Source organism: Hyla sarda, chromosome 3, assembly GCF_029499605.1.
Source record: "Hyla sarda isolate aHylSar1 chromosome 3, aHylSar1.hap1, whole genome shotgun sequence".
Taxonomy (NCBI): Eukaryota; Metazoa; Chordata; class Amphibia; order Anura; family Hylidae; genus Hyla; species Hyla sarda.
The window spans coordinates 274,191,300-274,214,884 of NC_079191.1; the positions used below are offsets into that span (position 1 = coordinate 274,191,300).

The 23,585-nt window shown below is 44.7% G+C and overlaps 1 protein-coding gene and 1 long non-coding RNA gene across 7 annotated transcripts in view; one reads left to right on the plus strand and one right to left on the minus strand.

The window, feature by feature from the left end:
- LOC130362351 (uncharacterized) overlaps nucleotides 1-23,556 on the plus strand; it is a 60,375-nt gene extending 36,819 nt beyond the window's left edge. For all 3 annotated transcript variants that reach the window (XR_008891372.1, XR_008891371.1, XR_008891370.1), the window contains one exon: nucleotides 23,194-23,556. This is a non-coding gene — a long non-coding RNA (uncharacterized LOC130362351). The remainder of the gene's footprint in view (nucleotides 1-23,193) is intronic.
- The window catches only part of REPS1 (RALBP1 associated Eps domain containing 1), a 117,385-nt gene that overhangs the window by 76,891 nt on the left and 16,909 nt on the right, over nucleotides 1-23,585 (minus strand). For 3 of the 4 annotated variants that reach the window (XM_056566680.1, XM_056566682.1, XM_056566679.1), the window contains exons 2-5: nucleotides 20,967-21,090; nucleotides 19,279-19,478; nucleotides 17,121-17,274; nucleotides 7,606-7,730 (exon numbers count right to left, since the gene is read on the minus strand). In XM_056566680.1, the coding sequence (XP_056422655.1) occupies nucleotides 7,606-7,730; nucleotides 17,121-17,274; nucleotides 19,279-19,478; nucleotides 20,967-21,090 (603 nt within the window). The remainder of the gene's footprint in view (nucleotides 1-7,605; nucleotides 7,731-17,120; nucleotides 17,275-19,278; nucleotides 19,479-20,966; nucleotides 21,091-23,585) is intronic. The other variant, XM_056566681.1, reaches the window with a different exon arrangement.

Below are 23,585 nucleotides of genomic sequence, written 5' to 3' on the forward strand. Positions count from 1 at the left end.
TGCAGTGTTTCCCAACCAGGGTGCCTCCAGCTGTTGCGAAACTACAACTCCCAGCATGCCCGGAAAGCCGAAGGCGGCAGCACTACGCAAATAGCGTAGGGCTAAAGTAGGCAGCAATAGGAGCCTAGCGTTAGCCCTACGCTATTTGCGTAGTACTGCGCATGCGCAGAATAAATTAACTTTGGGCGAGTAGCCGACTCCGGGCTGGGAGGCCGGCACAGCCCGCAGTGACTCATGGGAGCGATGAGTCACCGGGCGAAGATGGCGCCGGATCGTGAAGAAGACGCGGACGAGCGTCAAAGGACCCAGCTTCCGGCCAGATGGAAAAGCGAGGAGAAGTCCGGGAAGAAGCAGACATGGACAACGTGATTATATTACAATGCAATATAAAACTTTTATTAATGCTTCATTTCCCCCATAAACAAGTTGCGTCGGAGTACTCCTTTAAGGACCGTTTAGATGTACTGCGGACAAAGAATGAAGATTGATTTCTGCAAAACAAAAAATCTGGGTACAGATATGCATTAAGGATTCACTTCTTGTTGTACCCTCTCTGTTTATAGCCGCGAATGTGGTAGAGCTGTCCGAGAATACGTTTACATTGCTTTGATATAAGATGTTGAGCCTGAGGGACTTTTCTTGAAATTCCCAGGGACCTTGAAGAGTTAGATTTTCTATCTGTAGTCAGAATCTTTGGATCTTTTGTTAACCAGTCCACACCTTTTGTGAGATTTGATTCTATTAGCCACCATTGAAGTGAATCTCGAGTCTCGAGAAAAAATTTCTGTCTAAATCGTTTGCCGGGCCATCGCAACAGGCTAGGAGATTCAACTGTAGCAGCCTTGAATGGAAATGAGCCCAGGGTACTGTCTGTATGGCAACAGAAAAGAGGCCTAGAAGAGACATTCCCTTCCTTAGGGAGATGGCGTGAAGACATAGAACTTATTTTATTACTGTTTGAATTTTTTTTTTTTTCTTCTCTTGGCAAAAAGTTTTTTGTAGCTCTGAATCTAGGATGACTCCTAAAAAGGGCTTTTTCTTTGTTGGGACCAGAGAGTACTTTGACCAATTTATTATCCACCCCAATTTCTGCTGAATTTTTAGGGTATGATCTAGAAAAAAAAATGTATTTCCTCTTCTGTCTGACCGACTAAGAGGAAGTCATCCAGATAAGGAACAAATGTACCCCTTCTTTCTCTTATGTGGGCTGCCATCTCTGATATAATTTTCGGAACTACTCTGGGAGCAACTGCTATGCCGAAAGGTAGGGCCTGAAACTGAAGATGCACTAACTTTTGCACTCATAGTGGATGGCTATTCGATATTTTTGAAATTCTGGGTTTATGGGTACATGTAGGTAAGCATCTTTTAGGTCTAAGGAGACCATAAAACAATCTTTTGTAAGGAGATTTACTGTGGATTTTACTGTCTCCATCAGATATTACTGTTTTTGATAAACAAGATAGCAGTTTAGAGGTTTTGAGTTTATGATAGTATGGAAAGAATTGTCTGTTTTTTGTTTTTTTTTAACTAAAAATAGGGTAGAGTAAAAACCCTGACCACCTTCTATTGATGGAACTGGAACCAACACATTTTTCTCCATAAGGTATATTACCTCTTTTTGCAAGGCAAGAAAACCCAAAGGATCAGAATGGCTTACAGTGACCTTTAGTCGGGAAATTCTAGAGAAAGACCATTTTTTATAGTATTTAGGACCCAGGAGATGTTTGAAATCTGCTTCCACTGAAAAGAAATTTCTCAGCCTGCCGCCGACTTGAACCACACAGTCACTGCTGACCTGGTTTCTTAGCTGTAGAGGATGGCTGATTAAACAGGTATCCTATAGATTTCTTCGGAAATCGCCATCTAGAGGATTCCCCAGATTTGTGGGTTTGACCTTCGGATTCTCTATTGGAGTAATAGGGTCTATTCGGTCTGAAGGGAGGGGGAGTAGGGACGTTTTTCTTCCTGTCACCAGCCTACTCTAAGATTTCTGACAGAGGGGGACCGAAAAGAAGGTTACCCTCACAAGGCAGGGCACCATAGCTTATTTTTGGCATTAACCTCCCCTAATCAATTTTTTAACCAGAGGGCCCTGCGACCAGAGTTGGACATTGCCGCAGATCTGGCAGACAGCCTTAAAGCATCAGAAGAGGAGTCTGCCAAAAATGCTGCAGATTTTTTGATTAAATGGGACAGGGGACAACAATTGCTCATGAGGGACATTATTTTGCATGTCCATAGACAACTGGTCAATCCAGATTAACCTAGATCTAGCAACCCAGGAGGCTGCGACATTCAGTTTAAAGGAAGCCGTAGCAGCTTCCCATGCATGCTTCAAAAAAGAATCAGATTTTTTCTCCATAGGATCCTTTAGAAGCCGATCCTCCATTGGAAGTGCTCCTTTCCTAGATAGTTTAGATATAGAGGCTAGGGATCGACCGATATCGGTTTTTTAGGGCCGATACCGATAATCGGTGCAGGTTAGGGCCAATAGCCGATAACTTATACCGATATTCCGGTATAAGTTATCGGCTATTTAACCCCCTGCGACACCGCTGCAGATCATTGATTTAAAGCGGGAGCTTTAAATCAATGATCTGCAGTGGCTTTTGCGGGGCCATAGGCCGCCGCCACCACCCGCTTCTCTCCCCTGTCAGGGTGGTCCGGGCCATCCATCCATCGTTCCTGTAGTGTCCGGGGGCGTTCCGGGTGGAGGGTGGTCCGGTCCGGGCTGTCCTCCTTCTCCGGCGGTCATCTTCTCCACTCCGGGCAGGCTCCGGCCTAGTACGCTGCATAGACGCCGCTGCGCAGTGACGCCTGTGCGCAGCGACGCACCTGACGTCACGGCGTAGCGGCGTCTATGCAGAGTACTAGGCCGGAGCCTGCCCGGAGTGGAGAAGATGACCGCCGGAGAAGGACAGCCCGGACCGGTTCACTCTTCACCCGGAACGCCCCCGGACACTATAGGAACGGTGGATGGCCCGGACCACCCCCATTACGGGAAAGTTTAATTTTTTTATTGACTCGGAGGGTGGGGGAGGGGCCCGACCGGTATAGCGGTATGGGCAAAAATCCATACCGGTATACCGCCCAGCATCACGGCGGGGGGTGCGACGCGGTGCGGTGGGTCGGGGGTGCGGTGGGGCTGGTCGGGGGGGTGGCGGTCGCGGTGCGGTGGGGGGCGGTGCATTATCGGCTTATCGGCAAGATAATTGCAGATACCGATAATGGCCAAAATCGTGATTATCGGCCGATAATCGGTCGATCCCTAATAGAGGCATCAATTTTTGGAACCTTCTACCAGGAAACTAGATCTGTGTCAAACTGGTATTTCCTCTTGAATGCCCTTGGTTAAAAAAAAAAAAAAAAAATATCTGGATTTTTTTAGAGAAGTAATTCTTCTATCCGCAGAGAATCCGCAGAGCCCAGGATAATTCCCTCTTCTTCTGAGCCTGCACCGGGCGAAGCATCACCTACAGGAGCAACAGGAGCAGTCACAGGAGCAGTCACAGAAGCAGGTGCAGAGGTATTCATAGACTTAATTCTAAATTCTCTATTCTTATCTCTTGCATTGAGGATAGCAGAGATGGCACCTCAGCAGAAAAAACTTTAACTACACAGGAAGAACAAGTCTGTTTATCATATCCCTGTGGCAGCTTAGTCTTACATGCATTAGATTCTGCATGCTTGGATTTTTTGGTAGATTTTTTTGTAGTAAAAATCACCCTACAAAACAGAAACAAACCAGACTAAGCATATGAACCCCAAAAAGGAAGGAATAGGTACACTCAGGTGGTTTTTGCAGGTACCGCGGACAGGGTCTTTGCTGCAACTTCAGCCAATTCCCATCGGGGTTCCTCTTTGTTAGAGCTCATGATGAGATGACTTTTACACTTGCCGATACTTCTTAGCTAGCTGGGCTATGCACAGAGGCCTCCTAAATACTATTCAGGAGGCGCTTTCATACCGCTGCACCAGCATCTGACATCAGATCCGGGTTCCGATTACCTGACCTCTCAGATATCGGATCCGCCCAGCAGCATCATGGCTCTGCATCCCTCCGTCAAACAGGATGTAGCGAGGTGCGCGCGGAGGAACAGGAACTACCAGTTGTTCCTCCGCTCTCTGTTCCAGTCTGACGTGTGCGTCGGCAACCAGTGCTCCCCACCTGAAGGATGCACCCAGAACAAGTAAGTGGCCGCAGCCTCCACAACCCCACACACCAGGGAGGTATGCAGGGGTAAGGAGAACCCCCAAAACTAAGGGGAAATTACACGCACAACCCCAACTTCTTTCACTACCTGAGACAGGGACTCGCGCTCAGTCAGGCTTCCATAGTGATAAGAAACACACTGAGGCTGGAGAGTAGGGCTACTCTTTACTCTCCGGTTTCCTGTCCCTAGGGATGGAGTCCCTCTCTCAGGTGGTGCTGTCATGGCAAAGGGGAAATATGGAACTTTAATTGGAGCAGAAACCGGAAACCCTCTGCTGCTTCCTCTAGAGGAACTGCGATTTAGGCCAATCACTTACTAAGGCTGATCTCCTCGGCCTTTGGTGACTGGTGTTGGAAGTTCCTGCAGGGACAACATGCCACACAGTAGGAAGAAGTGGGGACTAGGAGCCTTCAGAGCCAGGTACAGGGCAGGAGAGTATGGTTCATTTTATTTTTTAAACCAATATTTGTCAGCATTACTCTAACAAATTAAGCCGCGTGAGCGTGTCACAGACCCCTGCTTGTCCCCAGAGCCCTGCTAGTCCCCAGTGCACAGACCCCTACTTGTCCACCCACATTTCCTCTATTTGAACTCCTCAGAGAGACAAACAGGCCATCACTGCAGGGACAAAAAAAATTCACATTTTATAACCAATGTATATTACAAATATTCATATAATGTTAATTTCTATCATATAAAAAGTTTTTGCTAATGACAGCTACACTAAAATTAAAGGGCAGCAAAAAATATTGCATGGATTCCCTATCACATAGGATCTTTCCTTATACAAAGGAGTGTTAATCAAGCAGAGTCAGGCAAGTGGAGCCACAGAAGAGCCCCTTTGTGGTCACTTCTCCAAGAGCCCTGCTCTTTAACCCCTAGAGGATGCAGGGAATACAGGTACGCCCTGTGTGCTTGGGACTTAGCGCACCAGGACGTACAAGTGCATCCTATCTCCCGCCACGGCTATGAAGCCAGTGCAGCAGCAGCCAGGGAGCTGCCAGTAATTGAGAAAAGTGATCGTATTGATGTCCACCATTAACACCTCAGATGCTGTAATCAATATCAATCACGGCATCTGCGGCTGATTTGATCGCCCGCGTCATGACCGCGAGGATTAGATCAGCTAAGGTGGAGGACGGAGGTCTCCTTATCCAACTCCTGCCATCATCATAGGTCTTCTCTGGTCTGCCATCAAGCAGATAACACTGACCAGTACTATGCCTATGCATAGCACTGATCAGTATTTGCAATCGAATGATCGAATTAAAAATAGTCCCCTGAGGGGACATAAAAAGTGTGAAGTAAAAAGGTAATAAAATAATAAGTGAATTAAACCTTCCCCCAATAAAAAAAAAAAAAAAAATAAGTCAACATACTTGGTATTGCCGAGTGCAGAAATGTCCTATCTAGTAAAATACAATGTTAAAGGGGTTCTCCACTGCCCTACCTTCCGGAGCTCTGCTCGCAGCATCTGGAAGTTTATTACTCCGAACGCTGTGTGCGGGTTTCTGTGTTCGAGGCCGCCCCCTTATGACGTCACGCCCGCCCCCTCGTGATGTCACGCCCACCCCCTCAACAAAAGTCTATGGGAAGGGGGCGCGACCGCTGTCACGCCCCTTCCCATAGACTTTCGTTGAGGGGACAGGCGTAACGTCACAAGGGGGCGGCCTCGAACACGGAAGCCTGCACACAGCGTTCGGAGTAATAAACTTCCAGATGCTGCGAGCAGAGCTCCGGAAGGTAGGGCAGTGGAGAACCCCTTTAACATTGTATTTTACTAGATAGGACATTTCTGCACTCGGCAATACCAAGTATGGTGACTTTATTTTTTTTATTTATTGGGGGAAGGTTTAATTCACTTATTATTTTATTAACTTTTTACTTCACACTTTTTATGTCCCCTCAGGGGACTATTTTTAATACAGCAGAGCTCCGGAGGGCATGGCAGTGGAGAACCCCTTCAATGAACGCATATGTAAACAATGTAAATGTAAAAAAATATACCAGTAAAAGATTCTGATATTTAAATCACATCATATATTAGAAAAAATGAATAAAATGCGCTCAAAAGAAAAATGCTACTGATAAAAACGACAGATCACGGCGCAAAATTGAGCCCTCAGACATCCCAGTATATGGGGAAAAAAAAAAAGTTATAGGGAAGGATTTTAAATATACTGATTTTGTTCAATATAAATTGGCTATCGTTTTAATTGCATTGAGCTACAGAATAAAGAGTCGATGTCAATTTTACCATAACGTGAACTGAGTAAAATCAAACTCCCAAAAGTTGCAAAACTGTCGTTTCCTTTTCTATCCCACACACACACAAATAAATACTTTTTTTGGTTTCGCTGTACATTTTATGGTAAATTGAAAGGTGTCATTATGAAGTACAATTGGACAAGCAAAAAACAAGCCCTCATATGGGTCTGTGGATGAAAAGGAGAGGAGGAAAAAAACTGGGACCCCCACGATCTCCTAAAACAGGGCCTCGGCAGTCTGCTGGAAGGGGGCGTACCGACCTCCACACGGAGCGGTGGCCGACACGCCCCCTCCGGGTATCCCATGGATATACATGGAGGGGGGGGGGCTGTCGGTCGCAGCTTCCTGCTTGGAACGGCCAATTCCGGCAGACTGCAAGGGCCCTGATCAGGAGATCATGGGGGGTCCTAGTGGTCAGACTCCACGCAATCTATAATTTTAATTGACATACAAGGGGCCCTGGTGGTGAGCGCGAGTGAGGAGTCACTTAAGTAGCTAGGCCCTGCCTTTTTGACACTTGACTTAGAAATAAAATGGCGGTTTTATAAGTTTGGCAACCATCAGCTCCAGGGATAGTATGGTTTGATATCCAACAGTGTATGCAGCTCTTTGCAACGAACACATGACAGATTCCCTTTGAAGAGCGGGACTCTTGGAGAAGTCACTGCAGAGTGGCTCTCCTGTGGCTTTTCCTCTGTTTACAGTTTATGGTCTTGAACATCAATCATGCAGAGACAAGCATGATCTTGTGAGAAAGTGATGTTGATGGAGCGGAGCTAAATGCTGTCAATTGTACATTTGGGGGGACATGAAATTGTTTGCGTGCATTAAAAACTCAACTCTGCATTAACAGGATTTGCCATATACAATAACCCTATCTACATAACTTTTTGCCAAAGCCAAACAAGTGCTGTGGTCCTTTTCGCCATGGAGACTGACAGAGACGTAAGACTAATACATTTTTTTTTTATAAAAAATTAAATAAAAACAAAGTGCACCCTATGTTATGGAAAACTTAAGACAAATGGAAAAGGGGGGAGGGGGGGGGGAGGGGGTGAAGCCATTCCAGTGCAGCAAATAAAACAAAGAAAATGAATAGGCAACTTATAAAATGTCACACCTGGACAGAGGCGGGATGCATGGCTAAAAGAGCACTGCTTGGTGGAGTATCTGCAAAACTGACCCAATTTTCCTGATGTGGAAGCGGAGAGTGTGCTGGCCATGTTCCTTCACCCGATGAACCACCTGCACAGAGATCCCAAAAAATCAAATATATATACACAGAGAAACAAAGATTACATTTAAACATTCGAGAGACTTTAAAAATACATTTGGAACAATTATTTGTAAACTATTGTTGGTTCAGATGCCCCTAAAAAAATGGCACTTTTTACTATAGTCTGTGAGGAAGATTTATTACTGCCTTCCTAACATTTTATTTGCTGAAATTTGGAACAAAATCATTACGGTTAGTTTTTGTGCAATTTCAAAATAGACAACAGAAGTGACATGCAGTTATTCGGTTTTGACTATGCAGTGGACGAGATTTATTAACAGCGTCTTTTTAAAAAGGCGCAAACGTTCAAAGAAACAAAAACAGAACAACCTAATTCATACCACCTCTGACTTGCCTTAACCTCTTAAGGACTCAGGGCATACCTGTACGCCCTGAGCCCGGTCCCAGTGTGAAAAACAGATCAGCTGGGACGCAGGCGGAGGTCTCCTTACCTGTCTACGCTGCGTCCGATCGTCGATTGATTGCTCCAAGCCTGAGCTACAGGCTTGAGCAATCGAGCACCTGACTGACTGATCAGGGAGATCAGGGAGTGCAGTGCTATAGCTCCCTATGGAAGCTATAATACTGCAAAAAAAAAAAAAAAAAAAAAAAAAAAAAAATTAAAAAAAAAAAAAAAATTTTTTTTTAAATAAAAAATTAGTTAAACAAAAGGTCATTTAACCCCTTCTCTAATAAAAGTTTGAATCACCCCCCTTTTCCCATAAAAAAAAACCTGTAAATTAAAATAAACATATGTGGTATCGCCGCGTGCGAAAATGTCCGAACTATAAAAATATATCATTAATTAAATCGTACGGTCAATGGCGTGCATGAAAAAAAAATCCAAAGTCCAATCCATACAAAAGTCCGATCATAAAGTCCAATTCATACAAAAATGGTACCGATAAAAACTTCAGAACACGGCGCAAAAAATTAGTCTTCATACCGGCCCATACGCGGAAAAATAAAAAAAGTTATAGGGGTTAGAAGATGAGAATTTTTAACATACATTTTCCTGCATGTAGTTATGATTTTTTTCCGAAGTACAACAATATCCAACCTATATAAGTAGGATATCATTTTAACCGTATGGACCTAGAGAATAAAGAGAAGGTGTTATTTTTACCGAAAAATGCACTGCGTAGAAACGGAACACCACAAAAGTAACAAAATGAAATTTTTTCTTCAATTTTGTCGCACAATGATTTTTTTTCCGTTTCGCCGTGGATTTTTTTGTAAAATGACTAATGTCACTGCAAAGTAGAATTGGTGGCGCAAAAAAAAAGGTGCAAAATTGAAAGTGTTATGATTTTTAGAAGGTGATGAGGAAAAAAAGAAAATGCAAAAACAGAAAAAAGCTGAGTCCTTAAGGGGTTAAAGAGGTACTCCCGTGGATTTATTTATTTTTTTTTACATCCACTGGTGACACAAAGTTAAACAGATTTGTAAATGACTTCTATTAAAAAAATTTTAATCCTTCCAGTACTTTTTAGGGGCTGTATACTACAGAGGAAATGTTTCTCTTTTTGGATTTCTCTTATGTCACAACCACGGTACTCTCTGCTGACCTCTGCTGTCCATTTTAGGAACTGTCCAGAGTAGAGGAAATCCCCATAGCAAACATATGCTGCTCTGGACAGTTCCTAAAATGGATAACAGGGGTCAGCAGAGAGCACTGTGGTTGTGACATGAGAAATCCAAAAAGAAACATTTCCTCTGTAGTATACAGCCCCTAAAAAGTACTGGAAAGATTAAGATTTTTTTAATAGAAGTAATTTACAAATCTGTTTAACTTTCTGGCACCAGTTAAAAAAAATAAATAAAAATAAAAAAGTTTTCCACGGGAGTACCCCTTTAAAAAGGTGATTTTTCATTTGTGCAAAATTTATCAAAGCCTTGCACCGTTTTGATAAATTTGTCGCACATTAAGCCAAGAATGAATGGGGGAAAAAAAAAAAAAAAAATAGAGGCTGTGAAGCGTACACAGACACATTGATAAATCTCCCCCTATATGTCTGGCAACCATTTGACATAAGCCACAAGGTATAAAATAGCAGCAGGCAACCTCAACAACCTTCGAACTGTCCCCTTTTACAATGTATGCTACAAACTATGGCTTACCCTGTAGAATAAAGTTGTTTTAACCTTCCCCCTCCTACTGTCAATTATGCCTGTTTATGGTAAAAGTGGAGCAGGAGAAAATGTAATATTCCCTTCATACTTCCTCACAAACCTTTAATGGGGTATATAGTGATGGCATATTCCCCCCGGTTGTCAGACCTGTAGGGCCAGCACCAAGATACCACATCCCTTTAAATGGGCACCGTCATTAAACATGATTTTTATTATTTGATTCCTTATGCCAAATAACTTTTGCAATTGGCTTCCATAAAAAAAAATTTAAAAAATATAAAAAAAAGATTTTTTTTTAACACTTACCGTAAAATCTCTTTCTCGAAGGATCCATTTGGGGACACAGACCGTGGGTGTATGCTGCTGTCTCTAGGAGGTATGACACTATGGCAACAAAGAAGCCAGCTCCTCCCAGCAGGATATACCCGCCTCCAGGCCCTGAGGTAATCAGTTTTAGTACCAGAGCAATAGGAGAGGACTGACAGGTCAAGGAAAAAACACGAACTGTCCGAGAACCAGAAGAAGAGATATAACTGAACACACCCTCGGACAGAGAACCAAAGAGAAACCCAAAAGGGCAGGAGCTGTGTCCCCCAATGGATCCTTTGAGAAAGAGATTTTACGGTAAGTGTTAAAAAATCTTCTTTTCTCTATCGGCTCCATTGGGGGACACAGACCGTGGGACGTACCAAAGCCGTCCCTTGGATGGGCAGATAGTCAGGCAGACGGCTGTTACACTGCCGCCTGCAGCAGTCTACGGCCCAGACTAGCATCAGCCGATGCGAAGGTATGAACCCGGTAGAACCTCGAGAAAGTGTGCAAAGATGACCAAGTAGCCGCCTTGCAAATCTGCGAGGCCGAGGCTTTGTTCTGGAGAGCCCAGGATGCCCCAACAGAAACGGGTAGAATGAGCCACAACCCTGAAGGGAGGAATCTTCCCCCTACAGGCTTTCGAAATGGCAGACCGGATCCACCGAGAAGTGGTAGTCTTGGAAGCAGGTTGTCCCTTACGACGACCTTCCGTAAGGACGAAAAAGGAATCAAACTGACGAAACGAAGAAGAGATAGAGAGGTAATACCTAACAGCCCAAACCACATCCAGTTTGTAAAGTAAATGCTCCCTAGAATGAGAAGGAGCGGGACAAAAAGGACGGAAGAACAATGCCCTCATTGAAATGAAAGGCCGAAACAACCTTAGGCAAAAAGGAAGGATCTGGCCGGAAGACAACCTTGTCCTGGTGAAGCACCAGAAACGGAGAACGGCAGGAGAGAGCTGCCAATTCAGAAGATAAGAAAATGCCACTTTCCAAGAAAGGAGGCGCAGGGACACCTCCCCAAGGAGTTCAAAAGGTTCACCTTGGAGTACCGCCAGAACCAGATTCAAGTCCCAAGGGGGAGAAGGTGACCGATAAGGAGGGGCAGCATGCGCCACTCCTTGAAGGAAGGTCCGGACATGAGAATTAGAAGCCAGAGGACGCTGGAAAAGAATAGAAAGGGCCGAAACCTGACCCTTAAGGGAACTGAGAGACAACCCCATGCTTCTTGGGGGGCCAAGACCCCAGACAGAGCAGTCCCTGAAAACACCTCCCCAGCCTGACAGACTGGCAGGGATGGACAGGAAGGAACGCCCCCGAAAAAAATGAGGGGGAAAACGAAGCCACCATAGAAGGGACCAACAAGACTGACGAGAGAGAACGATCTTGCGGCCGAGAGACAATGGAGACCTGTCACACCGGAAGAAAATCACCAGTTGAAGAGGTCGGTGATGAAACTGGGCAAATGGCACGGCCAGGACATCCATGCAAAAGGAATGGAAACTGGAGCAGGGAGCCGAAGGCATCAGACTCTTGAAAAGAGTCGGCGGCGTCGAAAGCGGGCAGAGGCCGTATCGAACTGGAGCCCCAGGAGAGCGGTTGGGCTTGTCCCAAATGACCATCCAACCGAAGTGAGACAAGGTCTGGAGGTTGAGACTAAGACTCTCCAGGATCTGGGTCCTGGCTGGAGCTCAGATGAGGAGGTAGTCCAAATAAGGAATCACGGAAACAACTGTTGTCCGTAAAAAAGGCTATCACAGGCACCAGGACTTTGGTAAAGGTCCACGGAGAAGTGGCCAGACCGAAATGGATAGCGACAATAGAAAATGACCGTCCGGAACTGCAGAGCGGAGGTACCGCTGATGACCGGGAAACAATGAGAAGTGGAGGCAGGCCATCCTTTATGTCCACCGAGGAACGAAAACTCCCCTTGAACCATGGACGCCAGCACCGAACAGAGAGAGACTCCATTCGGGATGGGAACGCAAGATGCTGGCTGAGATACTCGAGAACCAAGACTGGGCGAACAGAAACGCCTTTCTTGGAGACCACAGAGAGGTTGGAATAAACCTTGAAAACGTTCCCCTGAAGCTGCATGTTCAGGCATCCCAGAGGGTAAGAGGCGACCAACCACCCGAGAGAGAGGTCGGCGGGTGGGGGGGGCGACCCTTCAGGCCGAGGAAGGCCTACGGGTGCCTGATGGGGCCGCCAAACGGCCGGAATGGGATCGGAAAGAGGAGCCCTCTTCCCATGAAGGCGCCTGGCTGGACCCTTTGTTGGTACCCATTGTTAGTACCAAAAGTCCGCAGAACCAGAAGGAGAACTAACAACTGAAAGCGGTTCTGTGAGTCTTACCAGAGGTAATAAAGAACTATTTTTCCACCCGTCGCCTCACTTCCTGAAGGTGGCGTCCCCATTCCAGGCTTAAAGCCACATGAAGGGACGGTGGCTACCAGGTAGCTTGTGGTAAAGGTAGCACAGTGGCTGCACATTGAGGCAGAACACAGAAAAAATCACCGGCTGCGGAGCATCGGAGAGCTAGATTATACTCCGGAGGGATCCTGAAGACTACCCTGGCGAAGTTGGAAGACCATACTAAAAGGGCCTTTGACACCCAGGCAGAAGCAAAAGCAGGAAGAACCTGCTGCCTCAAGGGCAGAGATTGCCAAAATATCCACCTTCATGTCCGCTGGATTCTTGAAGGCAGCTGCATCAGCCAACGGCCCGGTAGGCGCCTTAGAGAGGCGGGAGACCGGCGGATCCACAGTTGGAGAGGAGGTCCTTGGCGAAGGAATACCGCGCTTGATCCTTCTTCGTTTCCTGAAACTTCTTGTCAGGGTGACTTCAGGCGGATACCCGCAGGGCGTAAAATTTTGCGTGAGAGCTGAAAGTCTTGTGTGCCGGTCGGGCACAAAGAAAGGAGACTTCTGGAGCCACGTCTGAAGTTCCTGGGTCCTTTAGATGGAAAGTATCTCTTATGGCCGCAACCACTGAGTACACCACATCAGGCACTTCCGTGCGATCCTCTGAGTCGGAGGCCAAATCAGAAACTTCTTCCACAAGTTCTCCAGGTGAATGGGAACGTGTGAGGCGGCCCTGGAAGAGAGAAAGACTGACCTGGTACGCGGGTCTGGAGACTCAGAGCGGCGACCCTGGGAGCATTCTCTAGAGGAGCGACGCTTGCTACAGGTCGGAGTAAAGGGGCGATGCCTGCGAGGGGAGAGCCCGCGCCTGCCAGAAGACTCGGGGGATGAGCCAGATGACACACACCTATGATGCTGCGAGAGCATCAGAATAGGGGGAGAGCTGACCCTCCGGAGGGCCGGTGTAGGGAGGACCTCTCTCCAAGGCAGTCCCACATAACGGGAGACCTGAGCCAAGTCGGATATAGACTGGGAGAGGGAGGGAACCCTGGCTGGAGGGGCGGCCGAACTCACCGGGTCTGGAAGAACAACCGGGGTAGAGTAGCAGGGGGGTCTGGGGGAGCAGTGGAGCAGGCAGAACAAGGGGCTCAGCAGAACCAGACAGTTTATAGTTACAGTATTAACAGAGTAAAGGAGTGGCTAACACTCCAGTTAACTGTTTAGAGGGAGGCCGTTATGGGCCTCTCTCACCCAAGACAGTGTTCCATTTCACTGTGTTGCTGATACAGTCTGCTTATCTTACCGTTTCACATGCCTTGAGATCCCCATAGACCACAAAGGACCTATTTTAAAAATTAAACCACAACACTAACACTCTGTCCCACCCCGGGACTCCTGGTGGTCTCCAGGCTGTCAGAGAGGAGAAATGCTGGCCAATAGCAAGGGAGGGGCGAGTTAGGAGCAGGGGGCACTGCTGATTGGCCCCTGCCACCATAATCGCGCGCACAGCGCCGATTGGTGGACAGTTCGCGCACAGAGAAGCTTCGGTGGCCCTGGGTGGGCGGAGCTAAAGTTCCCCCGGACCACCGAAGTATTAACAAGAAGTGCCGTAATGGTGCACGCTCCTTGCCCCGAGCGCACATGCGAATGCATGTTCGCTCGCGGGGAATTGAGCGGACTAGACGCCGGCAGCAGTTGCTGCCGAAAGTGAAAGTAAGACGGCGCTCGGAGCGCCCGCATAGAAGAACGCCGCGGCTGTCAGCCGCTTCAATGTAAAAAACACACACACCCAGTCGTTCCACACACACACACACATATATAAGAATAAAGTGTAGAAAGTTGTGCCCCAAACTGCCACTGCTCACCCCAGTAATAAGGGACCCCCTGTCCAGGCCAGCCCCATTAGACCCATGAGAAAGGTGGGCCAAAAACTGAGGGTCTCCAGATGTTGCAAATCTGCACCTAAGGAGAAAGGGAAATATACTCACCTCAGTCGGAAGAACTTACCTCATGAAGTCTTCAGCCAGTTTTTATCACCTGCATAATGCCGGGCTAATGTGCGAGCGAGGCGAGCAGGGAGATAGGGTGACCCGGACCCATGAGGTACAAACCCACGCGCTGACTGTTGGCGAGAGGGGGTGAACAGCGCATATACGCAATGTCTGTGCCCCCTTACTCGCAATGGGGAAACAGTGAGCCACAGTTCCTGAGTCCCCACCTGAAAACAGGAAAGAAAATGTAATAAAAAATATAACATCCCTAAATCTAGGAAAATAAAAAAAACATAAGACCTGGTCTGGAGAGAACTCCAGACCATGTCCACCTCCTTAGACACTAAGCTTAAAACTGATTACCTCAGGGCCTGGAGGCGGGTATATCCCGCTGGGAGGAGCCGACTTCTTTGTTGCCATAGTGTCATACCTCCTAGAGACAGCAGCATACACCCACGGTCTGTGTCCCCCAATGGAGCTGATAGAGAATATGTTATGTTAATTTTTCTGCTGTATACTTCTGGCCACTAGGGGGTCTTCCTTCTTGGACAGAACACATTCCATCTGGTCAAAATCTCTGATTTTGGTCTCCAAAGACCAAACTCAAGAAGTGTTTCTTTGAACGGAGCTTGATTGACAGCTGCAAAGAGCCTCACTGAAAACAGCTGCAGACTAAGCTGCACGGACTAAAAGCTGAACAGAGCCTCACTGAAAGGTACACTGAAAGCTACTGCACAGAGCTTGAGGTTCTCTATTCATCAAAGCACTGCAACCATGTGAGGGCGGAAATGGTCCCCCAGCAGGCTTCAGTGATGTCATGCCTGCTGGGAAACACCCACTTTAGCCTGCTGGGAGATTGCACTATGTGAGCAAGAAGAAAGGTATGATACAGAGCTTTTTAAATCTCTGAATTTTTTTCTAAGGGTGGGAGGGGTGTTAGGAGTAACTAGGGAACATAGCCTGAGTTAGTTTACAAAAGTTTATTTAGTGATAGGTACTCTAAGTTTTCCCTGCACAGCAGCACTCCTCAGAATTAGTGGATTACCCAGTGGTTGGACCCTTACCAAAAATAATTCAATTACTTTAGCAGATTAGAATACACCTGTTAATTCCCTTTGGAAAAGCACTATCCCTTCTAGAATGAAACAAGTCCAATGCTTACTAATGACATGTACCGCATGTGACTGGACAGAGGATTCAGTCGGAATCTCTGCTCATAATATCATGCTGCTATACATAGTGGTTTCTGAGTATAACAAACTATGAGGCAGATGTGGATACAGCCTTATTTTTACAGATTTTACAGATGATAATGACCCTAGTTACCTGTATTAGTTTTCGGCTCATTGATCACAATGGGGATCATTTATCAGTGTTGTCTTTGGAAAGCAAGGTTTGAAGTAATTTTTCTTTTGCTTTGGTTTTGCTTATGTGCGCACATTTATTATACTATCAAGGGGGGGGGGGGGGGGGGGTTTGATAAAGTTGGCGCACATAAGCAAAAAAACAATATATCCCTTCAGAACACCATTTTGTATGTTTCCTCATCTCCTCTGACTTTTCTGCACCAAAAGTCGCAGTTGCTTCTTTTTGTGAGACTTTTTAAAAAGTGCTCTAAAGATCTGACCTGGCTTTAACCTACAACATTTTGGAGGGGTTAGCGACTTTTTTATGCCTACGGGAGACATTCTAACTTAATAAATTAACAATTACAGCAAAGCGAAAACTGAAAGTTACTGAAAGCTGTTTGCTACTTTATATGTACCCAAAAAAGTCGCAAAAAAAGTGCTTAGACGCACATGCAACATTGTGTGCCCAGAGAACACAGAAAAAGTCCTTCAGAAATCTCCCCCTATAAGACTATGTTAACACGGTGGAATGTCCACACAGAAAATTTCAGTGTGGGCATTCCACAGACAGCAGAGCGCCAGCATAACATGCCGGTGCCAAGACCGCTCGGAAAAGTGTCGTCTCAGACAGCTATGCATTTCTGAGCAAAATTCGCATTGAACAGAATGTGTGTGCTGAATTTTAATGTGGAATTCAGCACAGAATCTGCCGTGTGAACAAACTAACTGGGATCTTGGTCCTGAAGTCTTGCTGCTGTTCCTCTGCAGTAATAAACTTTCTAATTATGGCTGTGTTCATACATTTTATAGTAATTGAAAATTGTATATTAATAATGTCACTATTTCTATTGCTGTGGACTTCTATTAGTGAGCAGCATTTAATGGAAGTGACAACCAAAATTAGCCAAGGGGTTGTCTTAATGTATTTAGAGAGTTCCTGTCTTTCTAAAAGAAAACTTTTGACAAGTCATAAAAACATGGAAAATATGATTGGTCAGGGTCTCAGTGCTGAGAGTAACTTTGCAGAGTCTTATCCTGGTTGCTATGAAAAGTAAGAGGGGGTTTTGAGAATGAGAATAAACAAAGCGTCATTAAAATTAACAGGCTCAATCTGACCAAGTGAAGAAATGCCTACAAATCAAAATATCCTTTTAATATCTATTTTATACAATTCTCATTTAAAAGAACTAAATCAGTTTAACACCATACCTGATTGTGTTTCACTGTAAGGTGTCCAAAATGGACCTGACCCAGTTACAGGCCTTTCACTGTTTCCTCCACTAGCATGTCGGCTGTGTTTCCTCCAAGAAAGTGGAGAAGATGGTGGAGACTGTTGAGGGGATACTACAGGTGAAGGGGATTCCTTAGTGAAGAAAGGAGAAACATTTTTACTGGTAGTGAATGATTTAAGTGATATAACACAAAACTATGCAATATATTGTTAATCAGGTCAACATCTCCAAGGTGCCTATACGTGTCTTGTGGGTGACAGAAAACACGAAGAAAAAAAAAAAAGGAAAACACACTAGTGTGAACCTACTTAAACAAAGATTGGTTTCTGAATTTCAAGAATACAAACAGAGGAGCATGGGGGCATTGGGAGGTTAAGTGCACGCAAACTAACAAGGAAAAGAACTGAGGGAGATTTATCAAAACTTGTGCAGAGGAAAAGTTAACCAGGGTCCCCGGCGATCAGACATCTCATCTTTTGGATAGGGGATAAGATGTCTAAGGGCGGAGTACCCCTTTAAAGGCAGTCCTGTATAGCTGGTTATGGCAAAGCCTTTCTTTACAAGGGTTTTGCAGGTTTTTCTGTTTCCTTTTAGAAAGGTTGTTGGCTAGCTCTTACCAGTATGGTGTGTTGGCTCTTCTGTTTCTTTCAAGACACAGAGGGGGAGATTCATCAATACCTGTGCAGATGAAAAGTTGCCCATAGCAACCAATTAGATTGCTTATTTCATTTTGCAGAGGCCTTTGGGTACTCCGCCCCTAGACATCAGATGTCAGATCGCCACCGTCGCGCTGCTGGGGAGCCCCGGGATCCCCGCTGTGGCACTGCGCTATCATTACAGCACAGAGCGAGTTGGCTCTGCACGTAATGACGGGCAATACAGGGGCCGGAGTATCGTTACGTCATGGCTCCACCCCTCGTGATGTCACGGCCCGCCCCTTTCAATACAAGTCTATGGGAGGGGGCGTGGCGGTCGTCACGCCCCCTGCCATAGACTTGCATTAAGGGGGCGTGCCGTGATGTCACGAGGGGTGGAGCCATGACGTCACGCTGCTCTGTCCCCTGTACCGCCCGTCATTACGCAAAGAGCGAACTCGCTCTGTGCTGTAATGATAGCGCAGTGCCACAGCGGGGATCCCAGGGCTCCCCAGCAGCGGGACCGCGGCGATCTGACATCTTATCCCCTATCCTTTGGATAGGGGATAAGATGTCTAGGGGCGGAGTACCCAAAGGCCTCAGCAAAATGAAATAAGCAATCTGATTGGTTGCTATGGGCAACTTTTCATCTGCACAGGTATTGATGAATCTCCCCCTCTGTGTCTTGAAAGAAACAGAAGAGCCAACACACCATACTGGTAAGAGCTAGCCAACAACCTTTCTAAAAGGAAACAGAAAAACCTGCAAAACCCTTGTAAAGAAAGGCTTTGCCATAACCAGCTATACAGGACTGCCTTTAAAGGGGTACTCCGCCCTTAGACATCTTATCCCCTATCCAAAAGATGAGATGTCTGATTGCCGGGGTCCCGCCACTGGGGACCCCCGCAATCTCGGCTGCAGTACCCCAAACATCCGGTGCACGGAGCGGACTTCGCTCCATGCAGGATGACCGGTGATGCAAGGCGGAGGCTCGTCATGTCATGGCCAAGCCTCCTCAATGCAAGTCTATGGTAAGGAGCGTCACGCCCCCTCCCATAGACTTGCATTGAGGGGGCGTGGTCGTGACGTCACAAGCATCCGATGCTGCACTCTAAACGAACGCCGTGATCAGACATCTTATCCCCTATCCTTTGGATAGGGAATAAGATGTCTAGGGCAGAGTACCCCTTTAAGCAAGCTGGACATTTAGGTTTTATCATATCAATAACATGGCAAGGTACCTCAGTTAAGACAAGTCTTAAATCATGTAAGTAGGTACTCATACCCAGCGTAAAGACAGACAGCTGTCTGGCAGAGGGAAAAGCAAGGCGTCATTCTCCTGGATTAAAGAATGGCTGCACAAGACAATATGGAGTGATACATCATTCTGTTCAGCGTTCCAATCACTAGTTTATGATGCCCTCAGATATGGAAAGCATAAACCACCAGAGATTCTCTTTAAATAACCTAAAAGAGAGTAAAAATATATATATAACTTACCTGTTGATCTGCTGGACCACGTGGCTGAATAACATCATGACTGACTGAGCCTTTCTTGACCTGTATTCTACTAGGAGGAGGAGGAGGAATAACTCCTGAGTAAGAGGAGGAATTATCACCTTCTGAACTGTGGGCAAGAGGATGTCTTGAATCTTGCTCGTTTTTTGACACCAAAAATCTTGGCAAAGGAAGATCCTTAACTGAATAGAAGAAAAAATGAATTTAGTTGAGTTTTTAAAAATCTTTATCCCTGTCCCTTCACAAATGCAGTGCGGGCACATAGAAGCGGAGGCTACAAAGAGGAAGGCCGGCTGCTGTCTGTTTGAACATGGGCACGAGAGAGGGCATAATAAGAGATAAGGCACAGGGCCAAGAAATATGTACTAGGAGCATTGGGGGGGGGGGGTGAATGACAGCAGTGAGAATTAGAGGGTTTATAGCAGTGGTTTTCAACCTGCTGACTTCCAGCTGTTGCAAAACTACAACTCCCAGCATGCTTGCAAAGCCATTGGCCATCTGGGCATGCTAGGAATATTGGTTTGCAAATACATTTTGAGCCTCTGACCTTGAGAATTGCATGCACCATATATTTAACTCAAAAGTATGCCACTGTATACATATACTGCAACATAAAATGCCTTTACAAAAAAAGATTTGTGATGTCCAGAGACAGAATTATAGATAAACCGTGGTCCACTTACAATGGCCTCAGGTTACAATATCTTTACCATACAGTAAGCCATTGTAACTTGAAACCAGCAGCGGTGACGTCCGAATGCATCTGGAGCAACGCCTGTGCACCAAGCCGGTCACCAAAATAAGGAGCATAACTGGCAAATGAGGCCAAAGATCAGGGATAAGCAAGTATCATTATCAGTGTCACCCACACTATACGCTTGTACCAACAGGTCAGTGCAGATTTTATGTCATTTCTTTCATACTGCAAGAGAACTGCAGCATGTTAAAGATGTTACGTCCCTACAAGAGTAAGAGAGACACTGCAGAAGTGGACAGAATGTTGTATCAGTATTTATAGGCCAAAACCAAGAGTGGATCCAAAACACAAGAAACATCACTCAAATATTAATTTTCTTTTCCCCCATACATTCTTAACCAACAAATGCTCACAAAAATGCACTACATAAAAAGTACTTCAGATGCATCCAAAACACACTAATAGGTGTTAAGTGCACTGCTGTAGGTTCATTTAAAAGTATAAAATCATACGATACTAATTTTGTCTATTTAGGAGGTATATTTGCTTACTGCAATTGTAAGATTTATGAAGGGAAAATAGTAGCAGAAAGGTATGCAGATACCCAAATTTTTTTTTTATTCATGTATTCTAGGAAATTAGGCTGTAATGACACAACCATAGGCCAGAACTGCTTCCTCTACTTTCCAAAAGATATTAAAAGGTCCTTTACATGCCATTAACTAGCAGAATAAAATTATTTCTGATTGTGTGTGCTGTGTGTTTATTTTTCGCATTGATTTGCACTCAAGTTCACTAATTTTGTACTATTTCTACTTTCTACACTTGATGTGTATAAGCTTTTCATAATTTAATTCCAGTCCCTGAATTATTAGCTTTCCTATTAATTATACCAAATGTAAATTAAAATAACATTCTACAAATTACTTTAACCTGTGTCAGATGCCAGGAAACTCGTTGTTGAGTCACTTACCAGTGTTTAAGCTCTCAACTCGCAATGGTAAGCCAGACTGTGCAACAGCGACAAGCTTCAATGCAATGTAGAACTGGCTTCTTCCAAAGTAGCCAAGTCTGGTTGCTCCACATAACTCCATGATCTATAAAAAATAAATAAAAAATAAAAAGTTTTATCAACTGAAAACAGAAAAACAAAATAAATATTAAAAAAAGTGTATTTACCTGCCACTGATGCCGCTTTGACTGTGGCAATCCTCGCTGTCATCACTTCCTGTTCTCCATCCTAACACAAGTGCAAACTGAGCCAAAAACTAGTTAAAAGGGGTTATCCAGGAAAAAAAAAATGTTTTATATATATCATCTGGCTCCAGAAAGTTAAGCAGATTTGTAAATTGCTTCTATTAAAAAAATCAATCCTTTCAGTACTTATGAGCTTCTGAAGTTAAGGTTGTTCTTTTCTGTCTAAGTGCTCTCTGATGACACGTGTGTCGGAAACGCCCAGTTTAGAAGCAAATCCCCATAGCAAACCTCCTCTAAACTGTGCGTTTCCCGAGACAGGTGTCATCAGAGAGCACTTGGACGGAAAACAACAACCTAAACTTCAGAAGCTCATAAGTACTGAAAGGATTAAGATTTTTTAATAGAAGTAATTTACAAATCTGTTTAACTTTCTGGAGCCAGTTGATATATATAAAAAAAAGTTTTTTTTCCTGGAATACCCCGTTAAAGCGGGTCACTACCGTGCCCTCTCACTGGCTACGGGAACATTTCCTATGTGTTGGGATGGAGAAAAAAGGCTGACCGTGAGGACTGTCACCATCAGAATAGCATTGGCAGCAGCAGAGTATATTTTTGATTTATCCCAGATACCCTGAACAGTTTTAAAAAGAGAATTTCTTTACAATACCCTTTTACTAACACATCCACAAGAAAATATTAGACCCCTACCAAAAAACAACAAGCATTTTCTAATGCAGGATTTTGCATTTGAATTTAGTCAGCAGTCCGGCCCAACCCTTGTGTGTGTAATATGTGCAGAACAAAACAAAAAAAAGGTGATTCTCACTTAGCCTTGATCCCCCTTAGGTCTGCTGCAGATCCCGTTCTCTGCACAGGGGGATGGACATGAAATGGAGGAGGGGGTGGTTGGAACATAAAATAGAAGGGGTTTGGATATTAAATTGGGGTGGTCACTATTTATTATGTCAATCACATATTGAAATCAGAATATTTACCTCCATAAACACATGTTCACAAAATCGTAGGGTTTTTTTTTTTTTTGGTCAAGAGGGAATTTGTAAACCACGCTCAACTTCTGAATTGTGTGTGCTTTGTTTATTTTTCGCATTGATTTGCACCCAAGTTCACTTATTTTGTGCTATTTTTATCTTTCTGCGCTCAATGTGTATGAGCTTTTCAGCATTTTTTTTATTTCTATGTTGTTTCCTTGACACATTTCACACAATCTTTCAGGGTTCTCATTAATTTTCCTCTTGCCGCCGCATCCTAGAAGGTTCTTGACCTGTCTTTAGCAATATAGTCTTATATCCATTAAACTGCTTGTGCTTAAAGGGGTAGGCCACTGGAAAACATTATTTTCTTTTAATCAACTGGTGCCAGAAATTTAAACAGATTTGTAAATTACTTCCATAAAAAAAAAAAATCTTAATCTTTCCAGTACTTATCAGCTGCTGTTATGATCCACAGGAAGTTCATTTCTTTTTAAATTTCCTTTCTTCCTGACCACAGTGCTCTTTGCTGACACCTTTGTCCATTTTAGGAACTGTCCAGAGGCGGATAGGTTTTCTATGGGGAGGTGCTCCTACTATGGGCAGTTCCAAAAATGGACAGAGGTGTCAGCAGAGAGCACTGTGGTCAGAGAGAAAGGAAATTAAAAAAAGAAAAACTTCCTGTGGATAATACAGCAGCTGATAAGTACTGGAAGGATTACGATTTTGTAATAGGAGTAATTAACATATCTGTTTAACTTTCTGGCACCAGAAAAAAAAAAAGTCATGTTTTCCAGTAGAGTACCCCTTTAATCATAATATAATTTTTGGTCTAGTCAGACAGCTCTGGTCTTTGCCACTGAACAGAAATCATGGAATAAAACAGGCATTTTTAAGCATCAAAGCCACCATTCATAGGCTGATGAAAGTCATGCGCGCACTAAGGATAGGGGCAGCCAAGCCTTGTTTCCTATTAAATCAAAAGGTTAATCTTGTTTTTGTCTTTTGTTTCAGGTGAGCTCAACACTAAGAAATGGATAATGGTGCAATAGAAGAAGGGAGACCGGCACCACCAGCAAGATACAAACACAATATACAGCACAGCAGCAGGAGTCTCCGTACAGGCATGCACGTGGTGCTCAGCCAGTAGACAACTCAAATAGGTCAGAATGTAGTTAGAGAAGGTAGCAGCACTCACATAGTATGCTGTAACAAGTCCCACCAGCGAAACCTTGCATTAACGTTCCTTACGATGACTCACACCAACTCAATTCAACCACTGTTAGTTATGAAAGATATCTTTTTACAAACCGGCTCATGAAGCAACCTGGCAAGTTCTCACCCTAGCGTTGCTTGTAAGATCACACCCAAAATAAAAGCAGCTTAACTAAATGAAGTCATGCAAT